Source organism: Anomalospiza imberbis, chromosome 4, assembly GCF_031753505.1.
Source record: "Anomalospiza imberbis isolate Cuckoo-Finch-1a 21T00152 chromosome 4, ASM3175350v1, whole genome shotgun sequence".
Taxonomy (NCBI): Eukaryota; Metazoa; Chordata; class Aves; order Passeriformes; family Viduidae; genus Anomalospiza; species Anomalospiza imberbis.
This window is the reverse complement of record NC_089684.1, coordinates 44912947-44935227: the sequence shown is the minus strand read 5'-3', so window position 1 is coordinate 44935227 and position 22281 is coordinate 44912947. Positions and strand designations below refer to the sequence as shown.

General features: G+C 46.9%; 1 protein-coding gene across 1 annotated transcript in view; it reads right to left on the bottom strand.

The window, feature by feature from the left end:
• Window positions 1-21347, bottom strand: part of FRAS1 (Fraser extracellular matrix complex subunit 1) — a 105157-nt gene extending 83810 nt beyond the window's left edge. The window contains exons 1-2 of the mRNA XM_068189207.1: window positions 21257-21347; window positions 18768-18799 (exon numbers count right to left, since the gene is read on the bottom strand). Coding sequence (XP_068045308.1) covers window positions 18768-18799; window positions 21257-21347 — 123 coding nt within the window. The remainder of the gene's footprint in view (window positions 1-18767; window positions 18800-21256) is intronic.
• Between the last annotated feature and the right edge of the window lie 934 nt (window positions 21348-22281).

The window sequence follows — 22281 nt, the reverse complement described above, 5'->3', positions numbered from 1 at the left end:
GTACAAAGGCAGAAAAAATTGCTTCACCCCCCATTAATCTGCAGAACTTTCCCACCCCACGATGAGGAACAGAGAGAAGCAGAATTTCAGAGCCTAGCTCGGAGCACACTTGACTTGAAAAGAAGCCAACACATGGATTTTTTTCCCTACCCTTTCCTGGATGATTAACCTGGGCACCACTCCCACGTCTGCAGACAGAGCACACCGAGACTGAAGTGCCCATGAGCTACGTGCACAAGTCCTGTCGTGTCCACCCCACCCTCCCCACCCCATCGTTTGCACTGGAAAAATAGAGGTTTATACCTAAAGAGAGCTCTCCTGTCAGGGATGAGGATTAGCTACCCCACTGGAGCTTTTGTATCAAGCTTATCCTGACATTATCACAGCTGCCTTTCCACCTTGAGTCTGCAAGCATAAGGAAAGCGTCATCCAGGATGGCAGGAAAAGGATGGGGTTTCCCTCATGTTGCCATGCTAAAGTGAGCATCTCTGGCTCCAAGAGTAAAAAGAAGGAAAACTTGGGGCAGAAAGCCAGCAGACAGGCCCCCAGGCTCCTTGCTGGACCTCCAAGCTGTGGCCAGGGGAAAGGAGTTGTACTTCCAATAATCCCCTCCAGCCACATCACCTGCTTGGAATCATCAGTACATGGTTCCCACCACATGGCAGGGGATAAGGAAAGATCAGAGACTATCCAAACCCCAGAGACTGCTGGGAATGTTAATCCAGCCTCCTGCCATGACCCCCAGCAGCCCTGCTATGTGCACTCAGGGCAGAGTACTGAAATCCCCACACTCAGCAAGGGGCTGGCTTGGGAAAACACAAAATACCTTCAGAAAATCCATGATGGCAGGAGTTATTTCAAAATGCTTTCACTAGAGGGGAGGGAAGCATTCTCCACATCTTCCTACAACGTCCTCCTTTCCTGTCATTTTGCCTTTCTTCTCCCTGATATTTTCCCATTTCTTACAGACATCACTCATTACATTCCTAATATTCAGCCTATTTCACAACATTTACCTTTCCCTGCTTGTTTTGGGGGTTGGATCTGCTAATTGCTGTAACTTCCTAAAACTTCACCAGCTTCACCACTGTCCCATTGTGGCCTTCACCAAATTTTGCCATTGTCACCATCTCATCATTCAAATCTCTTTACAATGTTCAGATTGCAAAGCCTGCTTATCTTTCAATATTTAAGTTTTTAAACCTTCCCAGAACATAAAGAGACTTTGAAAGGAGATGACATTTTATTGCTGCTTTGAAATACCTCTGAGGAAAAACAGGGTGAAGTATTCCAGTGACCCACCTTTTCTCACAAAAACATTTGCTTCCAAACATTTCAAACCTAACAGTTTGAAGGAAAATCACTTTAGACAAGGGACAATTTCTTCATGGACCAGAATGTAAAGTAGACCCAAGCCTGCCTGTTTTGCTGACCCAAAACCTAAGGACTGCAAGCAATTATTGCTTTCAGTGAAAAGACACAGCAGCCAGTGTGACACTCGAAGAAAATGAAAAGCTCACACACCCCTAGGGTAAGAAATAATATCACATTTTCTCTCAAAAATGTCTCCTGTGGTTGCTGTGCCCTAATTTTTAGGTGGTCCCATCAAGTCCCATCCCAAAGGCTGAGATCTTGATTTGAGCAATGCCAATGTAATATAAAACAACCTGAATATTTCAGCTGGATGGGGCTGGCAAGTCCCTTCCTTTCAGATGTCATTTAAATTTTATAAAGAGGCATAAGAGAAGTGATTCATGCAAGATGGAAGTCCTAGGAGGAGCAGCCTGTCACACACAATACCCATACTTTGTCCACTGCTCCAAGGTAACAGCAAATTACACAAATTCCAAGGAAGGAGAGAGCAGGGAACCTCTCAGGAAAGTGGCAGAAAAGCAGAACTTTCCACTTTTGTTTTCAGAAAGCTGTTAATGAATGATGGCCACTCCTGCTTGGTGACCTTCACAAGACCAGCTGGCAGTGTCAGCTCTACCCCTGCATGGCCACAGGTCTAAATCACATCGGGATACAAGAGTCCCCTTAAATGGCAATTCCAGCCCAAGAGCCAAACCCCCATGAAATCTTAAGAGCGTGGAGTGATCTTTGCTCTCCCCCAAAGCACTTTGATCAGACAGCCAGGAGCAGCCAAAACCTGTGGAAGTTTTGGCTGTGATATGCCCTTTGTTAGGAATTTTTTCAAGACGAGTATTCAGCACCAATAATTTGCTAGTGTAGTATAACACAGCTAGCTTGGTCTCTCCAAAATCTCTGTCTGTAGGAGCCAGGAACATTTGCTGCCTACTTGAGAACCCTAGCTGTTATGTGCACAAGCAGGGTACCACACCAAAACTAATCCAAGAGGTGTTAGTTCAGAGGGAATTTATAACAGTGAGCAAAACCACCTTCCTCATCAGAAGTATGTCCCTTCAGAAAAAAAACTGAGAGCAAGACTGTAAAAAGGAGTAAGAGGAGGTGCTCCACAATAAATTCTTTAAAAGGGACCAGCTAAAGGCAGACAGGTGCCCTTCTGAAGGCCATTTCAGTACCGGCCGCTGGGCAATGGAGAAATAAAGCCACAGTTCCTCACTGCCCAAACACTGCAGTGCAACCAAACGAGCAGAAACCCACCCTTACTCCACCGTTAGATTTTCTTCTTCTCCCAGCAAAACAATTATTCCTGCTGGTGTTTGTCCAGGCAAGGTCTCCTCCCTCTGCATCCGGCTAATGAATGAAAACCAAACCCTGCACTTAACAAAACCCACGTCTGACCCCACATCAAAGCTGTCCCTTGCCCTGCTTTGATTCTCCTGAAGATAAACAAAATAAAACAAGTCTCTGGTCTCATTTCATCCTCTCCCCCAGGCAAGTTGAACTCCAGTCCTGCTAAGGATGGGCGCACTAGAAATGCCCTTGTATAAACATTAGGCTTGTCTCAATTACTCCATCTTTGTGTGTTCAGCATTTCACAGACACATGAGCAAGCACAGGCTTCCTCTCCTTGCCACTTCATAACTGCTTAAATTCAAGGCGGCCAATCCTTCTATTAGGAGCGGAGTTAAAGCAGGGAAAATGGTGTGTGAAGTGCCTGTTTACATCTCCAGTGACTGAGGGAACCATTATCATCCATCCAGTTGTCACAGGCCTTTGTATCATCTGCTCAGGCCATTAGGATTTAATTCCTTTACACGATATCCAACAGGCATTTACTTGTAGGAACCTGCAGTTAAGAGCCAGGCACAGCTGCGTGAGCTGGAACGTTCATTACCAGCCCTGTCTGTCAGTGCCAAACGGGCACCTGGAATTCCATCTGAGAGCGCCGGGCCATGGACAGGGAGAGAAAGTAGAAGCTGCAAGAACATCTCTCCATAAAACCCCGCTGAAAGGGCACTGCTAGTGCTGCCACAGGACAGCCCAGCTCTGCGGCAAGCCCTTTATCCCAAGCCAAGCAGCAATTCCTGGGACTCCCAGGCTGCTTTCTCCTGCATCCACGTGCCGCAGCTACGGCTTGTTATCTCCCTCCAGGCAGAGCTGGGAAAAAGTAAGGCAGAGCCAACAGTAATTTCAGTGTTGCCCAAAGCAGCAAAATGTGTTCCAGTGGCTAACCAGATCCATCAAACCCTGCCAGTCATTGCTCCCCGTGCAATTCCCCCTTCCGGGAAACTCGCCCTAAGCACCAACACGGGTGTCAAAACCTCATTAGAAACAACTCTTTTTTAATTGCTTTTCATTTCCATGTTTTCCCTAGTTAGAGGCATTTCGGAGCTTCACGTAGACCAAGGCAGGTAAGAGGGATGCAAATTAGGACGAGGTTTACCCAGAAGGCCAGAAAACCTACTTTAGTCTTTTTAAAGGGAGAAAAAAGAAGACCCGGCTCCAAAGCACCCAACTGTCCTGACATGAGATTTTTTGGAAATCCTCCCAAAGGATCCATGATTTATAGGCTTTTTTTTTTTTTTTTTTACACTTTCCATCAGTGCACCACAACAGGGCTAAGAAGACTCAAAAAATAATGCTTTTTAAAGAAAATGTATTTAACAGACCCCTCAAGGAGAAACAAACTAATTATCCTCAATACATGAAAATGCTTTTCTTGGAAAATATCTTTCCTGAAAAAGCACAACTCACAGCAATACAGATAAACCCAAAGAACAGGAAGGAAATGGGGTTAAACAGATGATCATAAACTCAAGATTGCTTCCGGAATATTCCTTTTCAAGGCATCTACAGAAAAGTATTTCCCAGGCTTGACACAGATCTCACACACAAAATAAATGCCTTGGTAAACAGAAATGTACAGGTATTACCCAGCTGTAAACTAGCTTTTAATTCCAATTTCCCCTCATTTTAGGTATAAAGCATTCAGAAAAGAAATGTAATAACTAAATGTTTGCACATATGGATCTATCAGTCTTTCCTCACCCTGCCCATGTGGACTTCTGGACTGTCAGAATTGGACATGCTCCTTTAAGAAAAAAAATGCAATTAAGACCTTTCCATCATTGTGGCTCCAGGATTTTCTAGGCAGGCCCATTCAAGGTCGTTTGCAATTCGGCTGGGTCTGGACTTGCAGGATTTAATTATTTTTGGTACCTGATTGGCCGTGTGCCCAACTCCCAGTTTGAGGAAAGCCACATCCCTCCTTCCTGAAAAAAAAGCTAACAGAGATCCCATTGATACTGCACTCATCAGCTCTATAAAACTCCTCAGCATTAATCATCCTGAGCACAAAACACACGTGCACTTCCCGAGCTGCTCCTGAGGAGAAGGGAGCAAGGGAGGGAAGAAAAGGCAGCATTTGGTTGTTGTGTTGCTTTTCCTACTGCAAGAAGCAGCTTTAGAGGAGGAATGAGGATTCCCTTTAGCAGAACAGCTTGGAAAGGAAAAGAAAAAGGCATTTTGTAGCCTTTTATGATAAATATAAAAATTGCAGCACTTCTCCTAAGAACATGTGCTGTTCCCACTGATCACAGAGCCTGTGCTGTGTTATCTGATGAACCCAAAGGCCAAAATATTTCTCTTCAGCTGCATCTAAAACCATGGAGAACCAAAAGCAATTCCTCTGAGCACTTACCTGCAGGGCAGTGCAGGGCCAGGCTTCTAGTCCTCCTAGATTCCTTACAGGAGACTTAAAAATGCCTTTCAAAACCAAAACGGACTTAATGCCAACATAAAAGCTGAAATACATTCGCTGCTTGAAATTTACCTTTATTTAACCAGTACAACTTTTCCACTCGCTTCCTACATCAAAATGAGACAATGGGCAAGACTGGTATATTTTTTAAGCCCTCCTAAACCGCAAGAGAAAGAACATTTTCAAAAGTCAGCATTTTCCAAAGAAGCTAAGTCAAGCTCCTGAGCCTAAATTTATGCATCAAAGTGTTCAGTGCTCCTCTCCAAAAATCCCGTGTTCAGCTGACGCTTCACAAGTCCTGTGGAGCCACCATACAGCTTAAACAGCAGAGGAAAGAAACCACAGTCAGCATCCCTAAATCCACAGCCTAGCTTTAGGCTCCTGATCCTGAGAGAGCTACACAAGCCACCTTAAAGCACATGTCCATAGACAGGCATTTTGGGAGAGGATGGAGAGACAGCAGGGAAAATAATTTTTTAAATATTATTTTGAGAGAAAATAATAGTTAAAATAAGCACTCCCTTGGGTATTAGATCTCCTGTAGTTTCTTTAAGGACAAGCTACTATCCACTTTATTCTTCAGCTAGGCACAGAGTCATACTGAGAGTGTCTGTAGTGACAAATGTCTAAGACAACCCCAACTATCCAATTTCAAACAAAACAAGCACAAAAACTTTGTCACTGGCCACCAAAAATGCTTTGGAGTAGACGCTTGGCTTTTCCTCCTCAATTAATTCTCCCTGTCTGGAAAAGCTCAGTTCATTTAACTGGCCCTTCAGTCCCTCACCAGGTCAATACCTGAGTTGCTAAGGGTGAAATTACACATTGCAGATGAATTAATCCTACCGTGACCCCTGTCACGAAGTCTTCCCCCAGAGCAGCCCTCCTTCGTGCCCTGATTTCCAGCCCCAGCGCTGCCATCCCTGGGACTCTGTGCTGAGCAGATTTTCACTTGCTAAGTCAGCAGAGATTTATTCATTTTTCCCTGATCCAGGCTTCTGCCTCCTCTGAGGGGGTCAGGGGAAATGCCAGCACCCCTTTCTGCAGCAGCACACGAGCGCCTGCGATTCGTAGCGGAATTAAACTACACCCATTACAGGTGACAGCTGGGCAAACTTGCAGTTCTTGGACTTTAAATCAGATAACATTGCTTAGGATATTATATCAACACGCAGAAGCGCTTAACTTTCAGACTAAAACACAAACCTGTAGCCAAAATGAGAACCCAGGGCTCCTATAAACCCTGCAGCGCATCAGTCCATCAACCACAGTGGCCATAATCAAGCTGATCATCGGTGCTTCCTCCTCTGCCATTTCCACAAGCGGAAAAGAAATGGCCAGATGCACGTGGCGGCAGAATATCAGGAAGGATTGATCATATCAGATAAACCAAGATTTGCTGACTAAGAGGAATCCAGCAAGGCATTAGCAGAAAGTTGTTATTAATTCAAGTTACCGAGGCTTTACCAGATAATAAGTTTAAAAGCTTGTGGTTTAAAATTCTACCACTAAAGCACAAGAGGCAGAAGAAATTGCTTCAGTGGATTTAGACACTGAGGATTCTTTTTTTTTTAACTTCCCACAGAGTATTTTCCTTTTCTACTCTCGTCATCCTATCCCATTTCGCATAGATTACAGCCCTGCTTCGACATTTGTTTAATGAAGTTTACACAACATTAGAGGCACTTGATTTAGCTGCCACAGCCACCATCTGTAATTAATCCTCCCAGGAGCCAGGGCGCTGCACAGCTTGTTCCTGCAGGCTGGGTTTCTAGTGTGGAACAAGCTTATGACCTCCATAATTCTGCTCTCCCATCAGTTTTATGCCATCATAACTCCTAGGCATTCATTTGGCCATTCACCCCAGCTGGTGGAGAACAAGACCCACGGGGAGAGGGTGTAAATCAGCTGGATGTTACCAGCAGGTGGGAAGGATGCCTTTCCCTCCTTCCTTTCCCTTTTCCCAGAGCAAGGAATAAAGCAGCACACAATGATTTGGCCATTTCTGTGTATATTGCTCTTATTCAGCAAGAGTTACGCGCAAGCAAGACATACCCTTTAATCCTGGGACAGGAGTGGGCTTTACCTTCTACTCACAGACAAGGAGTATCAGTGGAGCAAGACAGAATTCCCTCAGCCTCCCCTTTGGTGTAAAGTGAAAAGGCAGGTGAGATGAACACTGTACCTTCCCCACAACGCTGTCCCTGTGCCGCTGCACTTCCACAGATCCCACCCCAAAACTGCCTGGTTTGTAATGCAAGGGGGCCTGTGCTGCTTGACTCTGCTAAGAAATAAATGAATTCTTGACTCTGGTCCAAAATCTGCAGTTTAACGAAAGAGTAACTTTCAGGGGGAAAAAAAAACCAGCCATGATTTAAAGATTTCTAGTGATACAGAATAATTCATAGCACACGTCAGGAAACTGTTCCAGTGATTTCCAATCTGCACAGTAAAAGTCTACCTAGTTCCTAAGCTGAATTTATCTAGCTTTCATTTTCTGACTCCTCCATTCTCTTACGGGTAGGAGAGGTTTATTTATAATAATTTCTGTTCCCTCTGTAGCATTCTACAAATTACTCCTTAACTTTCCCTTGGAGAACTGGTGCAGACAGAGCTCAAGTCCTTTGTAATGAGGAATCATGACCCTCTTCTGGACCACCTCCATCCTTGTGCATCCCCCCCACATATCAACACAAATGAACAGTGAAAAATCAGATTAATGTTCCTCCAGCTGTGACAGCAATGCCAAATAACCAGCTCATGTAACTCTGCTCCCCCTGAATTGTAAGCCCCTGATACTCACAGAGGAATTTTATCACGCCTTAACACTCGAGTCTTAACACACCAGGAGCCCCCAAAAGGTTTTACAGAATCACAGAACCATGGAATCCCTTAGGGTGGAAAAGACCTTCAGGATCATGCAGTCCAACCATCAACCCAGCACTGCCAAGGCCACCACTAACCCACGGCCCCAGGTGCCACATCCACATGGCTTTTAAACCCCTCCAGGATGGGGACCCCACCACTGCACTGGGCAGGTTGTCACCATGACTGGCCACTGTTTCACTGAAGAAATTTTCCCTAAAATTCCATGGAAACACCCCTGGTACAACTTGAGGCCATTTACTCTTGTTCTGTCACTCTGACACCCTGTCAGGAAGCTGAGCTCCCTCAGCTGCTCCTTACCAGACCTGTGCTCCAGATCCATTCTGTTCCCTGGACATGTCCCAGCCCCTGTGTGTTTTCCTTGGAGTCAGGAGCCCAGAATTGTCCCCAAGAGTGCAAGGTGGGGCCTCGCCAGCAGCCAGCACACAGGGACAGTCACTGGCCTGGTCCTGCTGGCCACACTATTTCCAGTAAAAGCCAGGATGTTTGTATCCTCTACTCAGATGTAATATATCATAACGTGGGTTTTTTTTTTTTTTAATAATACTGAAGTGTAGCTCTTTTTCCTCCTTTCAGAAAGCCTAGAGAGCCCCCCTCTAATTCACCCCTGCCTGCAGCCAGTTCTTTGGGACCAGAAACAAAACCACCACCGGCCCTGGCCTCTGGGGCAAGATAAGACGGAATGAATGCTTTTGCGGTAGGTTCCCCAGCTAAGCTGTTATGCACACCCAAAGGACTCATGTGCAAACATGTTTAGTGACTCCACACCATAAATCACTGCTTTCCAAAGCAAATCCAGCCTTGAATTTGTTTTGTGCATAGATCTGGTTGAGACAGACAACGAGGAGCAAGCCCCGAGCTTCTGAATCTTTCCACAGAGGGTTCCCTTAAAGAAAGGAGGTTTCCTCTCCTTGGGGCTGGGACATGTCCTGCTCTGAGGAAATTAGGATGAGTACAGATCCAAGACACATCAGAAGAGTTTTTTTCTCTCCCAAACACCTTCATCTAAAACCCAGGAAAGGTGACAGGTTTATCAGAGCTGGCCTAAATCCTGAAACGAAAACTTTCAATAAAACCTGTTTTGAAAACAAACCCCTTGATGAACAGCCTTTCCTGCTTGATAAAGTCTGCAGGACTTTTCTGCAGTTTCTTTTTTTTTTTTACGCTATTCCAAGGAACTACCCAAAATACTGCCTTTACCAACAGCCACTCTTCATTCAGATGTGGTGTGCACAAAATGAACAGCAAAACAGCTGGCAGATAACAAACCTCCAGCAAACCTGAGGGCACAGAAATACAATCAACCACTGCTTAGTTCAGCTTCCAAGTTGTTTTTTTTTTTTTTTTTTAGGGGTACACACACCTTGCCCAAAGCCGGATACAGGAGGTGACCCCTGCTTTTAACACTTCAAAGGGTCAGGGTGGGTGCTCCTGCTGATTTTCTCCTACAGGACTTAAACTCTGAATGTGTAAAGTCCACAGGAAAGGCTTTTTGTTTGCCTAGGTCTGTAAAAAATGAGATGAAATTGGAAACAGGCTCCTGTAAGTGCAGCTATTTAAAAGTACAATGCAAAAAAAAAAAAGTAAGATGCCTGCAGGAACTTTTATTTATTCATATACATGCTCACATTGAAATGCCAAGGAAAACACTAGGAGAAGGAACTTCCCTATTGAAAAAACCCTTGTCACTGATAAAATTTAAAATTTACTCCCTGTGTAAAGGATACCAAAAGATTCCTGCACACCAGTCCCACTGCACTGCTCTCATTTCGAGGTCCCCATATGGACAACACAGTCAACAAAAAAGCATTTTAGCATTTGGAACACAAGGAGGCCAAAAGCTCATCAGAAAATCCTCTGGAAGTCTGTGTAAAGTGGTGATTAGGAAAAAGGGGAAATGAGGGGAGGCGAGAGAGAAAATCAGTTTTGTTTAGATTCCTAAATTTCCATTTTCCAACTCCTTCAGACACATTGGGATCATCACCTTCCCAGTGACCAAACTGACCGTGCAAAGAGAAAAATAAACCCCAGTCAAGGACCTCATTTGACTTCTCAGCAGCCACAGCAAGTGCCTTGCCAGGAAACAAAGACATGAAACACAAAGCACAGCCGGGAGCTGCTCCCAGGGACGCCAGAGCCAAAGCACGGATGGATTTCCAGCACTCCAAGTGCTTGGGAAGGCAAGGATAATCCTCTTTGACTGGAGCAAGAGTAACTCCGCTGAAACTACTGCAGGAACACGCACAGAGCACAAACCACAGCCCTTCCTGCACAACTCCATCATGAGAACATCACCTGGACACTGTACCCACACCCAGGACACCAGAATGGGTGCAGCAAAGACCTTGCCAAGCCCCCAGCATCTCTGGTGTTCCAGCCTGGACTGCAGCCCCTGGATGCCAGAGCACACTGCCCCTCACAAAAGTGGCTCAGAAGCACAAGAATCACACAGGGAATTGCATTCCCAACCGGGGCAGCTGAGCAGTAGGGTGTCTAAATGCAGCCATATGAAAGAAATCTGCATCCCCCCTTTAAAAACACATTCCCCAAAGCCAGCTTCCTATCTAAACTTCCAGATCCAATACCTAATCATTTATGTGTGTAGGTAGGAGCTTGGCTCACAAGAGCCAAAACTTCACATGTAGGGCCAAGACAAGGTATGAAAAAGAGACAGGGCAGCAGCAGGGCTTGCTGCAAATCCCTTAAGGGAAGTGAGAAGGCAAATCCATGCTCTCTCTGGAAAACACCAACTGGCAAGGCCGTGGCCAGCCTGCAGCCCTGCTTCATGAAATGAGCTCAATGCCTGGAAGGCTGACTGCCAGCGCCAGGGTCAAGTGCTCAGCTGGGAAAATGCCCAGCTCCACCGACATCAAAGCAGCTGCAGCACTCACAGCAGCTCAGGACTCGGGAGCGCAGGAATGCGGGCTCCCCAGATAGAAACGTGTTTCCGTAAGCCTCACCTCCAGCTTCTCTGCAAGGCTGTGAGCTGGCAGGGCTGCAAACCCCACCTAAATCACTCGGGCACCGCTTCCCAGAGATTGAAAGATGAAGCAGGGGAACAGCTCTCCCTGCCAGCACAGGCAGATATTTCTCATTTTTCTGGCCTGCCAACACTCCTCACACAACCCCGCTCTGTCACCCCACACAGATGCTGCTGTCAACACCACCTCAGGGTGGTTTCCCAATAGGAATCCCAACAAATCACAGCTTAGTTGCTTCCACTTGGTCACAGTCAAGGGTCTGGGTGCCAGCTGAAAGGTGACTCTGCTGTTTCAGGTGCCATCGCTGGCTGATGTGGTTTCCACCGTAGAAAAGCACAGCAGTGACACTTAGGGCACGCCAGTGTCATTAAATATCTAAAGCCTTTAAAACATTAGTGGAACCATCTAAAGGGGGAAAGGCTCGATTACCAAGGTTATTTTTTCAGAGGTTGTTGCACGAGATGTGATGGATTTCACCAGATGCTCTCATCATTTCTACTGCTGTGCTTGATAAAATAGCATCTATAAATACACTAAAAACCCAATGAATTACAGAAGCATGAAATGACTTCAGTAAGGTTAGGAACACGCTGCCACCATGCAGAATGCACTAAAAATATTGGGTGTAGAGACCTCACAGCACCTTTTACGTAGCCCTACAGCTGATTTTAACAAGGAGGTTACTTACTGAGGCTGCCAGATGAGGAATTATCATCTCCTCGCTCTGAACATGTGGTTTTAGCAGCTATTTGTAGAGGCTAATGAAGGCATCTGTATAAACAGGATGCTGAGGAGAAGATTTGACCTTCAAGATCAGATCAGGTAGATCTGCAGAACAAAATGCCTGTTCCCACCCTGGACTAAAAGGAGGGAAGAGATCACATATGAACGAACTGCAGGCTCTCTGTGCTAGATTTCAATCCTACATTTTCTTCACAAAGCCACAGGCTCAAAAACATCAAGCACTGCTTGCTGATACCTTGCTGATAAGCAACGAAAGCCCAGCAAAAATATTTTGTTTAGAAAGCATCATTCCCAGTTAATTTTTGCTACTAATACTTCCTATTTTAATGAGGGAAATCAGCATCACCATAATAATGCACAAACTGGTGATGAGAGGGCTTCATGTCACATATCAGTGCCTCTGGCAGCTTGGACACACCAGGTGCCCACAGCCAGCTCTGACCAGGCAGAAATGCCATCCAAGGGACAACACAGGATGCTGATCCCAGCAGGAAGAGCAGCTGAACTGCACAGCTCCCTCCTAGGCTGCAAAGTATCATGGACGATGCCTTTTCCTAGGGATTTCAAGAGGCTTGCCTCTGATCTCACAGATATTTCTCTGCCCAAAGCAAGAAGGAGAAGTGACAGCCTTGCATCTTGTGAGCTTAGATCTTCCCCCACAGAATGAGGTCAGAGGAGAAGGAAGGATCTATGGTAACTCCAGCACATTCCTCTCTGAAGAGTGAAGCCTTTCCACTCTTCTAAAGCCAGCAAATACTTCTGAAACCCCCTGCAAAGGACCCTGTGACTAGAGAAACTCTGTGGTACACAGCAAGATGTACAAAGGGGGTTAAAGCCACATCATCTTCCGAAAGAAACAGCAGGACCACTGTTGAATTAATTCATTCTGCTCAGAAACAAAGTATAAAGGCACCAGACAGAAAAGGAACCCCCAACATTACAGAGGTAAATGACTTTAAAATCCATTCTACTTTTACCATGCTGATGGGTCTCAGCTATCCTGTGTCATCACAGATACACCTGTTAACCACACACCACACATGCAAAGGATCCATCCCTGGATTGCATTCAAGCCTCCAAAAACCTCTTAGGAAGTAAAATTACAGCATGAAAAAAAAAAAATACTGCAAAACACTGCCCTGCAGTCATGGCCAGACTTCTCTGAGGTAACAAGGCGTAAAGCCTAAATTCTGGGACAAATTCTCCTCAATTTTTAATCAACTGTATCTCAATTGGTTCCATTTTATCTAATATGAAGTTTCCCAATGTCTTTGAAAGTAACATATTCGTCTTTGCTTTGTCCTAAGGATTTCATTAAAATTTAAACAGGTTTTCATTAAGTTTATTGTTTCATTGAGGGAATTTTTGTTTTAAATAAAACATGCAAAAGAGGTCTAAGAATTACCCTTTATGTCACTCAATGGAAGCATATAATTTCTTTTTGGTTTGGAAGATTTCCATTTAACAGCAGACTGAGGCACTTTTAGGGTTCCCTTTCAATAACCACGGTGGTCTCACAGTTTTAATGAGAAATCAAGACAGAAAGAAGTAGATGCAATTTTTAAGTGCCTCCAATTTAAAACCAGGTTTCCAAAATGGAGCACTTTTAGAATCCTGATTTTTTTAAATAATAACGAAAAATGAACCCACTGGAATAAAAGTGTAGCAAGTTATTTCTACTCTGCAACACTGAGGATTCCTTATGCACTCAAGAAAATCAGGCTTTTTACATACATAGAAGAATCTATAAAACTGCAAAAAATGTAGGAAAGAAATTGCTAACAAGTTTGCTCATGTTTTCCCCTGAAACCACTTTTCCAGGCTCGACGCATAAAAGGATTTACAGCATCCACTAACTCAGAACTGTCTCTTGGCATGTCAGTAATGACAACTGTGTCTCCAGCAGCAGAAGATTTCCATAATTAAACAACCAACCCTGTGTTTCCTCTGAAAATATAAATAGCCATGAACCACAACACCTGATGTATGGCATCTCAGTCTCGAGCCGGCTGAGCACCCAAAAGGAATTAATCGCACATGACCGTGACCAAATCTATTCAGGCAGGACAACAGGTGAATTCCCAGGAAAGGAAAAGTTCAAGGTTTTCTGGGAGCCATTCTGTTAGAAACAAGATCTCAGGTTTGATAACCAAAGGGTTCAAAGTTTCTTATCTTTGCCATCTTTCAGCTCCTGTTGACATCCCCAAAAATTTATTATACTTAAACTAAAATTTCCCACTTTTCAGCCTGCAAGAAGCTTCATTTTGATCTCCATAAAACACATGCAAAGCAGGTTAGGAAACTAACTTTTTTTTTTTTTTGAGTAACGAAACATCTGGCTTAATATTATTCAAATTAATCTGGGAAGAAGTCATGTTCAGGATTTATTTTGCGGGAGGAGGGAGAGGATTTTTTTCCCCTGGCTGATCCTCAGAAACACAGAGCCTAGGACTCTCCTTCAGCTGCAGCATGGCAGCTGGTAATATAAAGATCCTTTGAATGCTGAGCTCCCAGGGTTAGTGAGAGGATTCATTACGGAACGACTCAGGAGTAGATACAATGATTACAAAATCGAGTGTTTTATCCTAACGGGCCTCCTTAATCTACGGCTCAGCCATAAACCACAGCATGAGAAGAATTACAGCAGCCATCCCAGGCAAGTCTGCTGCCTGCATTCCCACTAGAAGCTATCCAGTATGCCTGGCAGAAATATTGGCATCCTGGCATCACAAACTTCAGAGCACCACGTGGCTCCCGACAGCCCCTCCCCAGGCTGACAGAAAATCAATGCACCCAGCCGGGAAGAGCTTCAGATTTGGGAGTTTTTGTCTTCCTGAAAGTGCCAAGGAGTACCTTGGGTGAATTCAGTGGTTAAAATGGCAAAAACTGCAGACGTTATGTTAGCTGAAAAAGCACAGGGAATGACTTCTCCTGAACAACATTTAACAAACTAACTATAATGGCATGGGGCTGGGGAGGGAAAAAGGAACACAATGAAACCACCCTAGAGATGAGAGATTCCACATGGGACCACTGTCCAGACACAGTAGTCCAATTTTGCCTAAGGTTTATGATTTCAAAAGCCTGAGAGGACATTCAGTTCCTTTTAACTTCTTCACCCTAGATGTTCAATTTGCCAACCAAGTGGGGATCCACTTTCCTCAGTCATCTTGCAAAACCCTTAAGCTCCTTGGAGGTCACTGAAAATATACAGCAAAGTCGTAAAATTTCTCTTATCAATTAATCAGGCATTGCAACTCCTCCTCTAAAGAGAAAATGCAAATGGGAATCCTGACCAAGGGAGCTCGCTGGGATGGAAAACGTGGAAGGGGGCAGCTCTTGTAAAGACCCTGATCTCCAAATAAAGCTGATGGCAAATGACCTCCAACAACACAGTGAGGATTAACGCATGAGTCTTACACCAGCAGGATGGAGAAGAAAGGCCTCTGGAGAAGAATATCACAGCCAGCAGACACTCACAGCTCCAAGGAGAACAGCCCAGAGCCACAGATTCAAGCTCAAAAGCCCCACAACTCCCAGAAATCTCTTGTAGTTTATGAATGTCTCCAGGTTTATGAATTTCTCCTATCCAAAGCAAAGAGGAGCTGTTTTAGAACACCTTCTGCAAAAAGCCCTGCCTGTACCTGACTGTTTAGGAAGAGAACACCATGGAATCCAACACAGGGCCAAAGGCTGCTCTTAAAGGTGCACGGACAATGAAGAGGGGCACAACTTCACTGCTGGGCTCTGGACTGCTGGAATACGAGACCCAAAAAGAAAAAAAAAAAAAAAAAAAAAAAGAGGAGAAAGAACAATTTCTGAGCAGTGAATGTACTGTGAAAAACCACAGACACGTCCACATGCACGGAGGGGTTGGAGAGGAGGGAAGGGGATGATAAATTCCACACATCTGCAGCCCGCTGTGAAATACCTGGTGAGATAAATCACCTCAGGGTAAGCAGAGACATTGGCTGGGTGCTCTGCTGGCAGTAGGGGAAGTGTGCTTGGTGCAGGGCACTGCCTCATCCCTGCCTAGACACATCATGGAGTGGGATGTGCCTCTTCAGGTGCCACTGCTGCTCCCAGACACTGGGGCTGTGAATCTGAGCCCTGCCCAGCTCAGGGGGAACTGAGAGATGCTGCTTCTGCATGAGGGTGCATTTGCTTGGGCAAGAAGGTGACATTTAGAACCACTAAGGTAAAAAAGAAAAAATATTTTGTATTAAAATGTCTTCCTCTGTCCCCTTCATTTGCTGATGAAGGGATAAAAACTCACTTTGTCCTCAGGAGAAAACTCTTACATCTAAGGTTCTTTTACCTGGTACCATGAAATAAAGAGCGTATCCCCACCCCTCTGCATTTCACTGCTGTTTTCGAGGAATACAAAGAAGGAACACACATGCAGCACATGCTTGATTCAAAAATCACTTTTATTTTTGATCCTCAGTTGATCCCAGCTTCCTGAAACCCACAAGCAAATGAGATTTGCTCCATGAGAAGCACTGCATTACTGTATTAATAAATCTTAACTGCAAAACATTCATGCACATCCAGAGGATGTAGCCCCAGGCTAAGCAGTGGCATTGAAATCACATCATTTTAAAACATCTTGACCATTGTAAGAGTTAACAAGCAAACCTTTCAACTGAAATATTAAATTCTGATCTCATTTTTCAGTAGTAATGTCCTACCTTTCTAATGAAATTAAAATGAAGCCCATTTTCCAATGCTAATTTGACATATTCCCTAACCAGAAGTGCTTTGCACTTGCTAACATTTATTTTAAAAGTCACTGAATTTATTCAGAGTAGAAGCTCTCTTGAATGGGAGATTTGAAAGTGGGGGGGGGAAAGAAGACCCCCATAATTTTTTATTTATTACCTTTCCACTCTAATTTCTGTCCAGCACAAACTACTGATGGAAACAGAAATGTGATTTTAAAAGCATAAGATCAGGATTTCTTTAAACTTCTAAATGCACACAGATGTTTCAAAATGAAACAGGGAAGCAAAATTTTTGGTAGAAGCACAAGTACAGTACCATTTACTATGGATTAAGCTAGGTCTTTTTATGCTGTTCACAATTTTTGACCCAAAGACTAAAAACATTTTCTTTCAAAAAATGCTTCTTTAGTGCTTTACGGTGTTAAAACCAAGCAGCCCATTTGTGTCTCAGGAAACTTCCAGAACAATCTAGCCCAGAAATCCATCCTCAGGTGCACTACTAGCAGCTGGTGCCACAGACTACGTCCGTGTTTTAAAGAGGACAAACTGGAAATGGATATTGCTCAGCTGGACTTGTCCTTCCGTGCTTCAGCCTCCGCCTGACACAAAGTCACTCACCATTTAAACCACCTCAAGGTACTTTGAAACCCGTCCTTCCCCTCATCTTGGCAGGAGCCAGCTGGCAGAAAGGCTGGCAGAAAGACACCAGCTTTTTGGATTTGCTCCACACCTCCCACACACCCTGACTTACAGAGTGATGTGAGTGTGTCTCCTCATGGCCTGCAGCTAAGGAAAAATAACGTGGATTTCCTCTAAGTAAAGGGAGCTGAAAGCTCACTGTCAGGAGAAGCCAGAGGGAAGAACACCAAGCAGCTCAGCTGGGAATCACACTCAGGGGAGGTGCTTTCCCTCAGAGCAAAGCCACAAACACGAGCAGACCCTGGACATACGTGGAGCTAAGTCAGTCAAGGAAGAGGCGGGACTTGTGCAACCTTAACAATTCCAGCAGCCCTGCAGTGCCCGCATCGCTGCACTTAAAGGTTTGATTTATGCACCAAGGGTTTTTCAGGTGACTCCTGCAGCAAACAGCGTTCCTACAATAACCCAGGAGCAGCTCACCTACAGCCACTTCCACATGAAACCACACAGTGGCTTGGGAGGCACTCAAAGCCCATCCAGTGCCACCCCTGCCATGGGCATGGACACCTCCCCCAGTTCCAGGTTGCTCCAAGCTCCTGGCCTTGGATACTTCCAGGGATCCAGGGGAAATCACAGCCTCTGTGGGCAGCCTGTGCCAGCATCTCACCCCCTCACAGCCAAGAATTCCTCTCCAATATCCAATCTGAACATACCCTCTCTGCTGGTTTGAACCCGTTCCCCTTTGTCCTGTCACCCCATCCCTTTGAAACAGCCTCTCTCCATCTTTCTTTTATGTTCCCTTCAGGTAAGGGTCACCCCAAGGCTTCTCCAGGCTAGACAATCCCAACTCTCTCAGCCTCACCCCATGGAAGAGGTGCTCCATCCCTCTAATCATTCTGGCCTCCTCTGCAGCGAACAGGGAGAAAAACCCTGACTAGCAGGAAACACCAAAAGGAAACAGTGTTCCCAACCATCGTTTAACATGCAATAAGAAGTCGCTGCAGGTTTCCATTGGGGGCTGCCAGGACCCTCCACAGTGCATCAATAAGAGGAGCAAGCACATTTAGAAGCATTCCAGAAACACAAAGTAGCTCAGGCACCTCCTCTTAGCCCAGAGTACCAGAGCAAGGCAGACAAGTGTTACCGAGCAAAACACTGTTCATGAGTACTTAAGAACTGTGATTCTTGTACGGAGTCACTCACGGATTGCATTTCTACAGACACCAGAATAGAAAATGCGTTGGGTTTATAAGGATCAGTCAGGGTACACCAGACTCACGGTGACCAGCTGAGGGGAAAAAGTGTTAGGCTGTCACCATTAATAGCTCATTAGTCCAGGGAAAGAAGCACAGAACGTATCCTGGCACTGCACTGATGTTTTACAGAGCACCACCTCCATCCTGCCTGGGACTGCACATCTGTGGCTCCCAACACCCCGGAAACCCCTCACATCCTTTCACCCAGTTACACTGGCTGGGTTCAAAAGCCCAGGGAGCATTCCCAAACTCTCCAGAGAGAGGGGTGTGTGTTGTCCAGCAGACTGGAAGCTGCCAGACCTGTGACCTGCACCCCAGCCACAGGGGTGACAAAAAGCAGGAACTGGAGTCAAGTTCAACAGCACCCTCTCCAACCCTTCCCCAGCACAACATGTTCAAGCTCACCTACCTCAAATGAGAAGCCATGGTAGACACAGGCACCTGAGGGACCAAAAGGAAAATAAATCAGGTTAGAAGCAAGTAACAGCAGCAGTATATCCTCCAGTGAACCTGCTCTGAACTGGGCAGCCAGAAAAAAAATGCAGTTTTGGGGCAGCTAGGCAACCCCTGGATAAGGGGCAGGACCTCTGGCATAGGCGGGCTCAAAAAGGCAGGGAGGAAAGAGGGGACCTGCCAAAATAACAGCGAGAAAAGCCAGTGTGATACCCCACTCCTAAATCACTCCTGCAAGGACAACAGGACAGGCTCACAGGGCTCCTCCTGCTTCAGCTTCCCTGGCCCTGCTGGCTGAGAGAAAGCTTCTCCCAGCCAGGGACGGGGCAGTGGCACACCCAAGCACACCTGACATATTCCACCCCAATAATGAAATAAAAGCTTAGGAAGTAAAGCAACGGATAAACTGAATGACAGCTCTTCTATCGATTTTCTGGGAAATGGTCGCTCTGGAGCAACTACACATGATCTATCCCAAAAAACGTGAGGAGAATGCGCAATCCAAAACAACCCAAGGAACTCCAAGATGAAAGGGAAATTGTGGGAAAGGCTGCCTCGAGGGACCACCCAGGAAAGTCAGAATTTCCCTGTCAAAGAGTGGAATTTCCCAAGAAATGCAGATTAGGCCAATCTGTACAGAAAACCTGGGAGCTACACTTCTTGGAATCAAAAGCTCCTCCTTTGAGCTCGTCTTCAGCTCGGCTACAAGTGGCTGTGGAGGCACCACTGGGAATTATCTTCCCTTGCCAAGAAGATGAGCCACAGGAGCCCAGCCACACTTCTCTCGAATTCAGCAAATAGCTGTTCTTTTGGCAAGAGAATATAATTTCAAGGTTCATCATCCAGCACCACCCCAAAGTTCAGTGCAAAACACAAGGTCACACATTTTGGTCACACAAAAAGCTTGGGGAGGGTGGAACCCCAAAAATTTAGTATCAGTTAGTTAAGAGCAGCACAACCCATCTGTTTTACCCCTCCAGGGCTGGCTGCCTTTTCTTTTTAGCTCACTGACAGCTAGAGTTGCTTAAAATACCAGTGTGCTCATCCCCTCCGGGGCCAGAGCAGGGAATAGGGACCATGTAGGACTAGAAAGCAAACTCACAAAGTCTGATCCTTCTTCCCCACAGAGGGCAAAGACACATCTCCCTCTTTTACAAGTTACCAAGGGAGACTAAGATACAACCCAACTTCGCAGGACTTAGACAATCCTTAGTTACAAATAAATTGTACTTTTGTCCCCAATTATGGGTGAGCCAAACACACTACACACACGTTAATTAAGGTCGCTATGCAACAGTGCCCTGATTTTCCATGAAACTCGAAGCCCCAGGTGTGATCAACACCTGTTGCAAAGCACACCTGGAAAGCATTCTGCAAATTAGGACTTTCACATACTGAAGCACCTAAAGAAGAAACCCCCAGACTTATTGCTGCGGTAGTTTTGTGGGGGACATCTTGGATGCAGGTTGTTGGTAATGTAATTTTCTGGTTTCAGAGCTTTTATTTTTGGTAAAAGTGAAGTCTGTCAGAGCGCTACCCAGCGAGTTAATAACCCAAAGGCACACCGAGCAGCGCCTCAGCTCGCACACACATCGCTGATTTTAACTGCTGCTATTCCCTAAGACAGCCGTGCCAAAGGGGAATCACGGTGGGAACAGGACTCGGGGAGAGTGCCACTTCAGACACCAACAACCTACAGCCAAAGGACAACTTGGAAAGCAACCTCAGAGCACGAAGGCGGCCAACCCTCACTCCCAAACTCCAAACACCAGCAGCGTGCCTGCCTGGCAGCACCGCGCAGCCTTGCGCTGGCCACAAGTCCGTCCAGCACACCGAGGCAAACCCCGCCGTGTCTCCCCGAGCGCTCCCACCGCGACATCCACGCACGCCGAGCTGGCTTCCAGCCGCCTCCTCCCAACGCGAGGAGCAGGGGACGGCTGCTGCCGGCTCCCCTCACGCTTCCCAGGCACTGACCAGCTCCCAGCGCCGCATTCCCGAGCGCTCCCCACCCGCGGGGTGCGTGAGGGCTGCGGCTGGCGCTGCCCGGCCCCTCAGCGCGGGCACGGGCTGCGGGCTCGCACAACTCCAGCCCCACACGCCGCGCTGGGGCAGCACCCCTCACCTGGGCACGGCCAAGCGTCGCCGCCTTCCCGCACGGCGTGAGGGGCAGCCCGGCGATGCCCGGAGCGGGACACGCGTTCCTCCACGCCCGGCAGCCGACGGCGGGAAGAGCCGGGCACGGCTTCGCCCCGGTGTCCCTCACCTCGCCTGTGGAGAAGCCGCCAAAATGGCGGGGGGCGGAGGCGGACCCCCGCCCGGGCCGGGAGCGCGACGAGGCAGGCAGAACCGTCCCGTACCCCAGGCGAAAAGGCGCCTCGGAGCCGGCTTTCTCCTCAGGGATCCCACTGCCCGCGGGACGGGGACGCGCCCGGCGCGGCGACTCACCTGAGGCGGCACCGGCCAGCGCGGCGCGGAGCAGGAGCGGCGGCAGCAGCAGCAGCAGCACGGTGGCTCCGGCGGCGCTCGGGGCGCCCATGGCCCCTGGCGGCGAGCAGCGAGTGCCCGCCGGGCCCGCGGCAGGTGCCGGGCCAGCGCCTCGGCCCCCGCCCCGCCGCCAAACTTCGCCCGCAGACAAAGGGGCAGCTCCGCGCCGCTGCCCGCCCGCCCCCCGCCCCGCCCCGGGCAGCGCTGCGCCCTCCTTCCTCCCGGCACCGGAGCCTCTCCTTCTCCTCCTTCTCCCCCTCCTACTCCCCGGCACCTTGCGCCGGGGGGAGTCAGAGGATTCTGTATTCTCCTCCTTCCCCCCGCCGGCTACCTGAGGATGGAGCAGCCCCCAGTAATCCCGCAGCCCGTCCCAGCCGCAGCAGCGCCGGGATCAGGCAAAGCAAACGCGTTTGTGGTGGATCTGACCCCACTGACTTGATCCATCCCGGTGGCTGGAAGGGAGAGGTCATCCTCTCGCCGGGGCTGGAAGCCTCGAATTGGTTGTGTTTTGGGTGTCAGTTTGCGTTGTAGGATTGTAACAGTAAGTATCAAAGCCTGGTCTATTTCCATGTCCGTTCTTTCTTGGCATGGCCGCTGTTTTGCTCTTCCTTCCTAGAGCAAATCCGAGTAAGAGTTAAAAGATTCAAAGGCAAGCAATCACAAATCAAGCACTCAAACTAAAAAAAAAAAAGAAAGAAAAAAAAAGAAAACCACAACAGAAACTTAAGTCCAGCTGCTGCCCTTACAGTGTTTTCTTGATTTAAGCACTTCCAAACACACAGTACTGTGTCCACTCAAGAAAAGCTTCCCTTGTCACCCCTCCAGCACTGCACACTCAACACACCTCAGAGCCAACGTTTCCAAATTAAAGTTTGGCTCCTACAAGTCACAGGATAAGTAAAAACAGCCCCAATTTGAAGTTACAGCCATTCCAAGCCCCAAATTAAAATGAACTCAGAAAGTGAGTTTATTTTTACTAGCCTGTG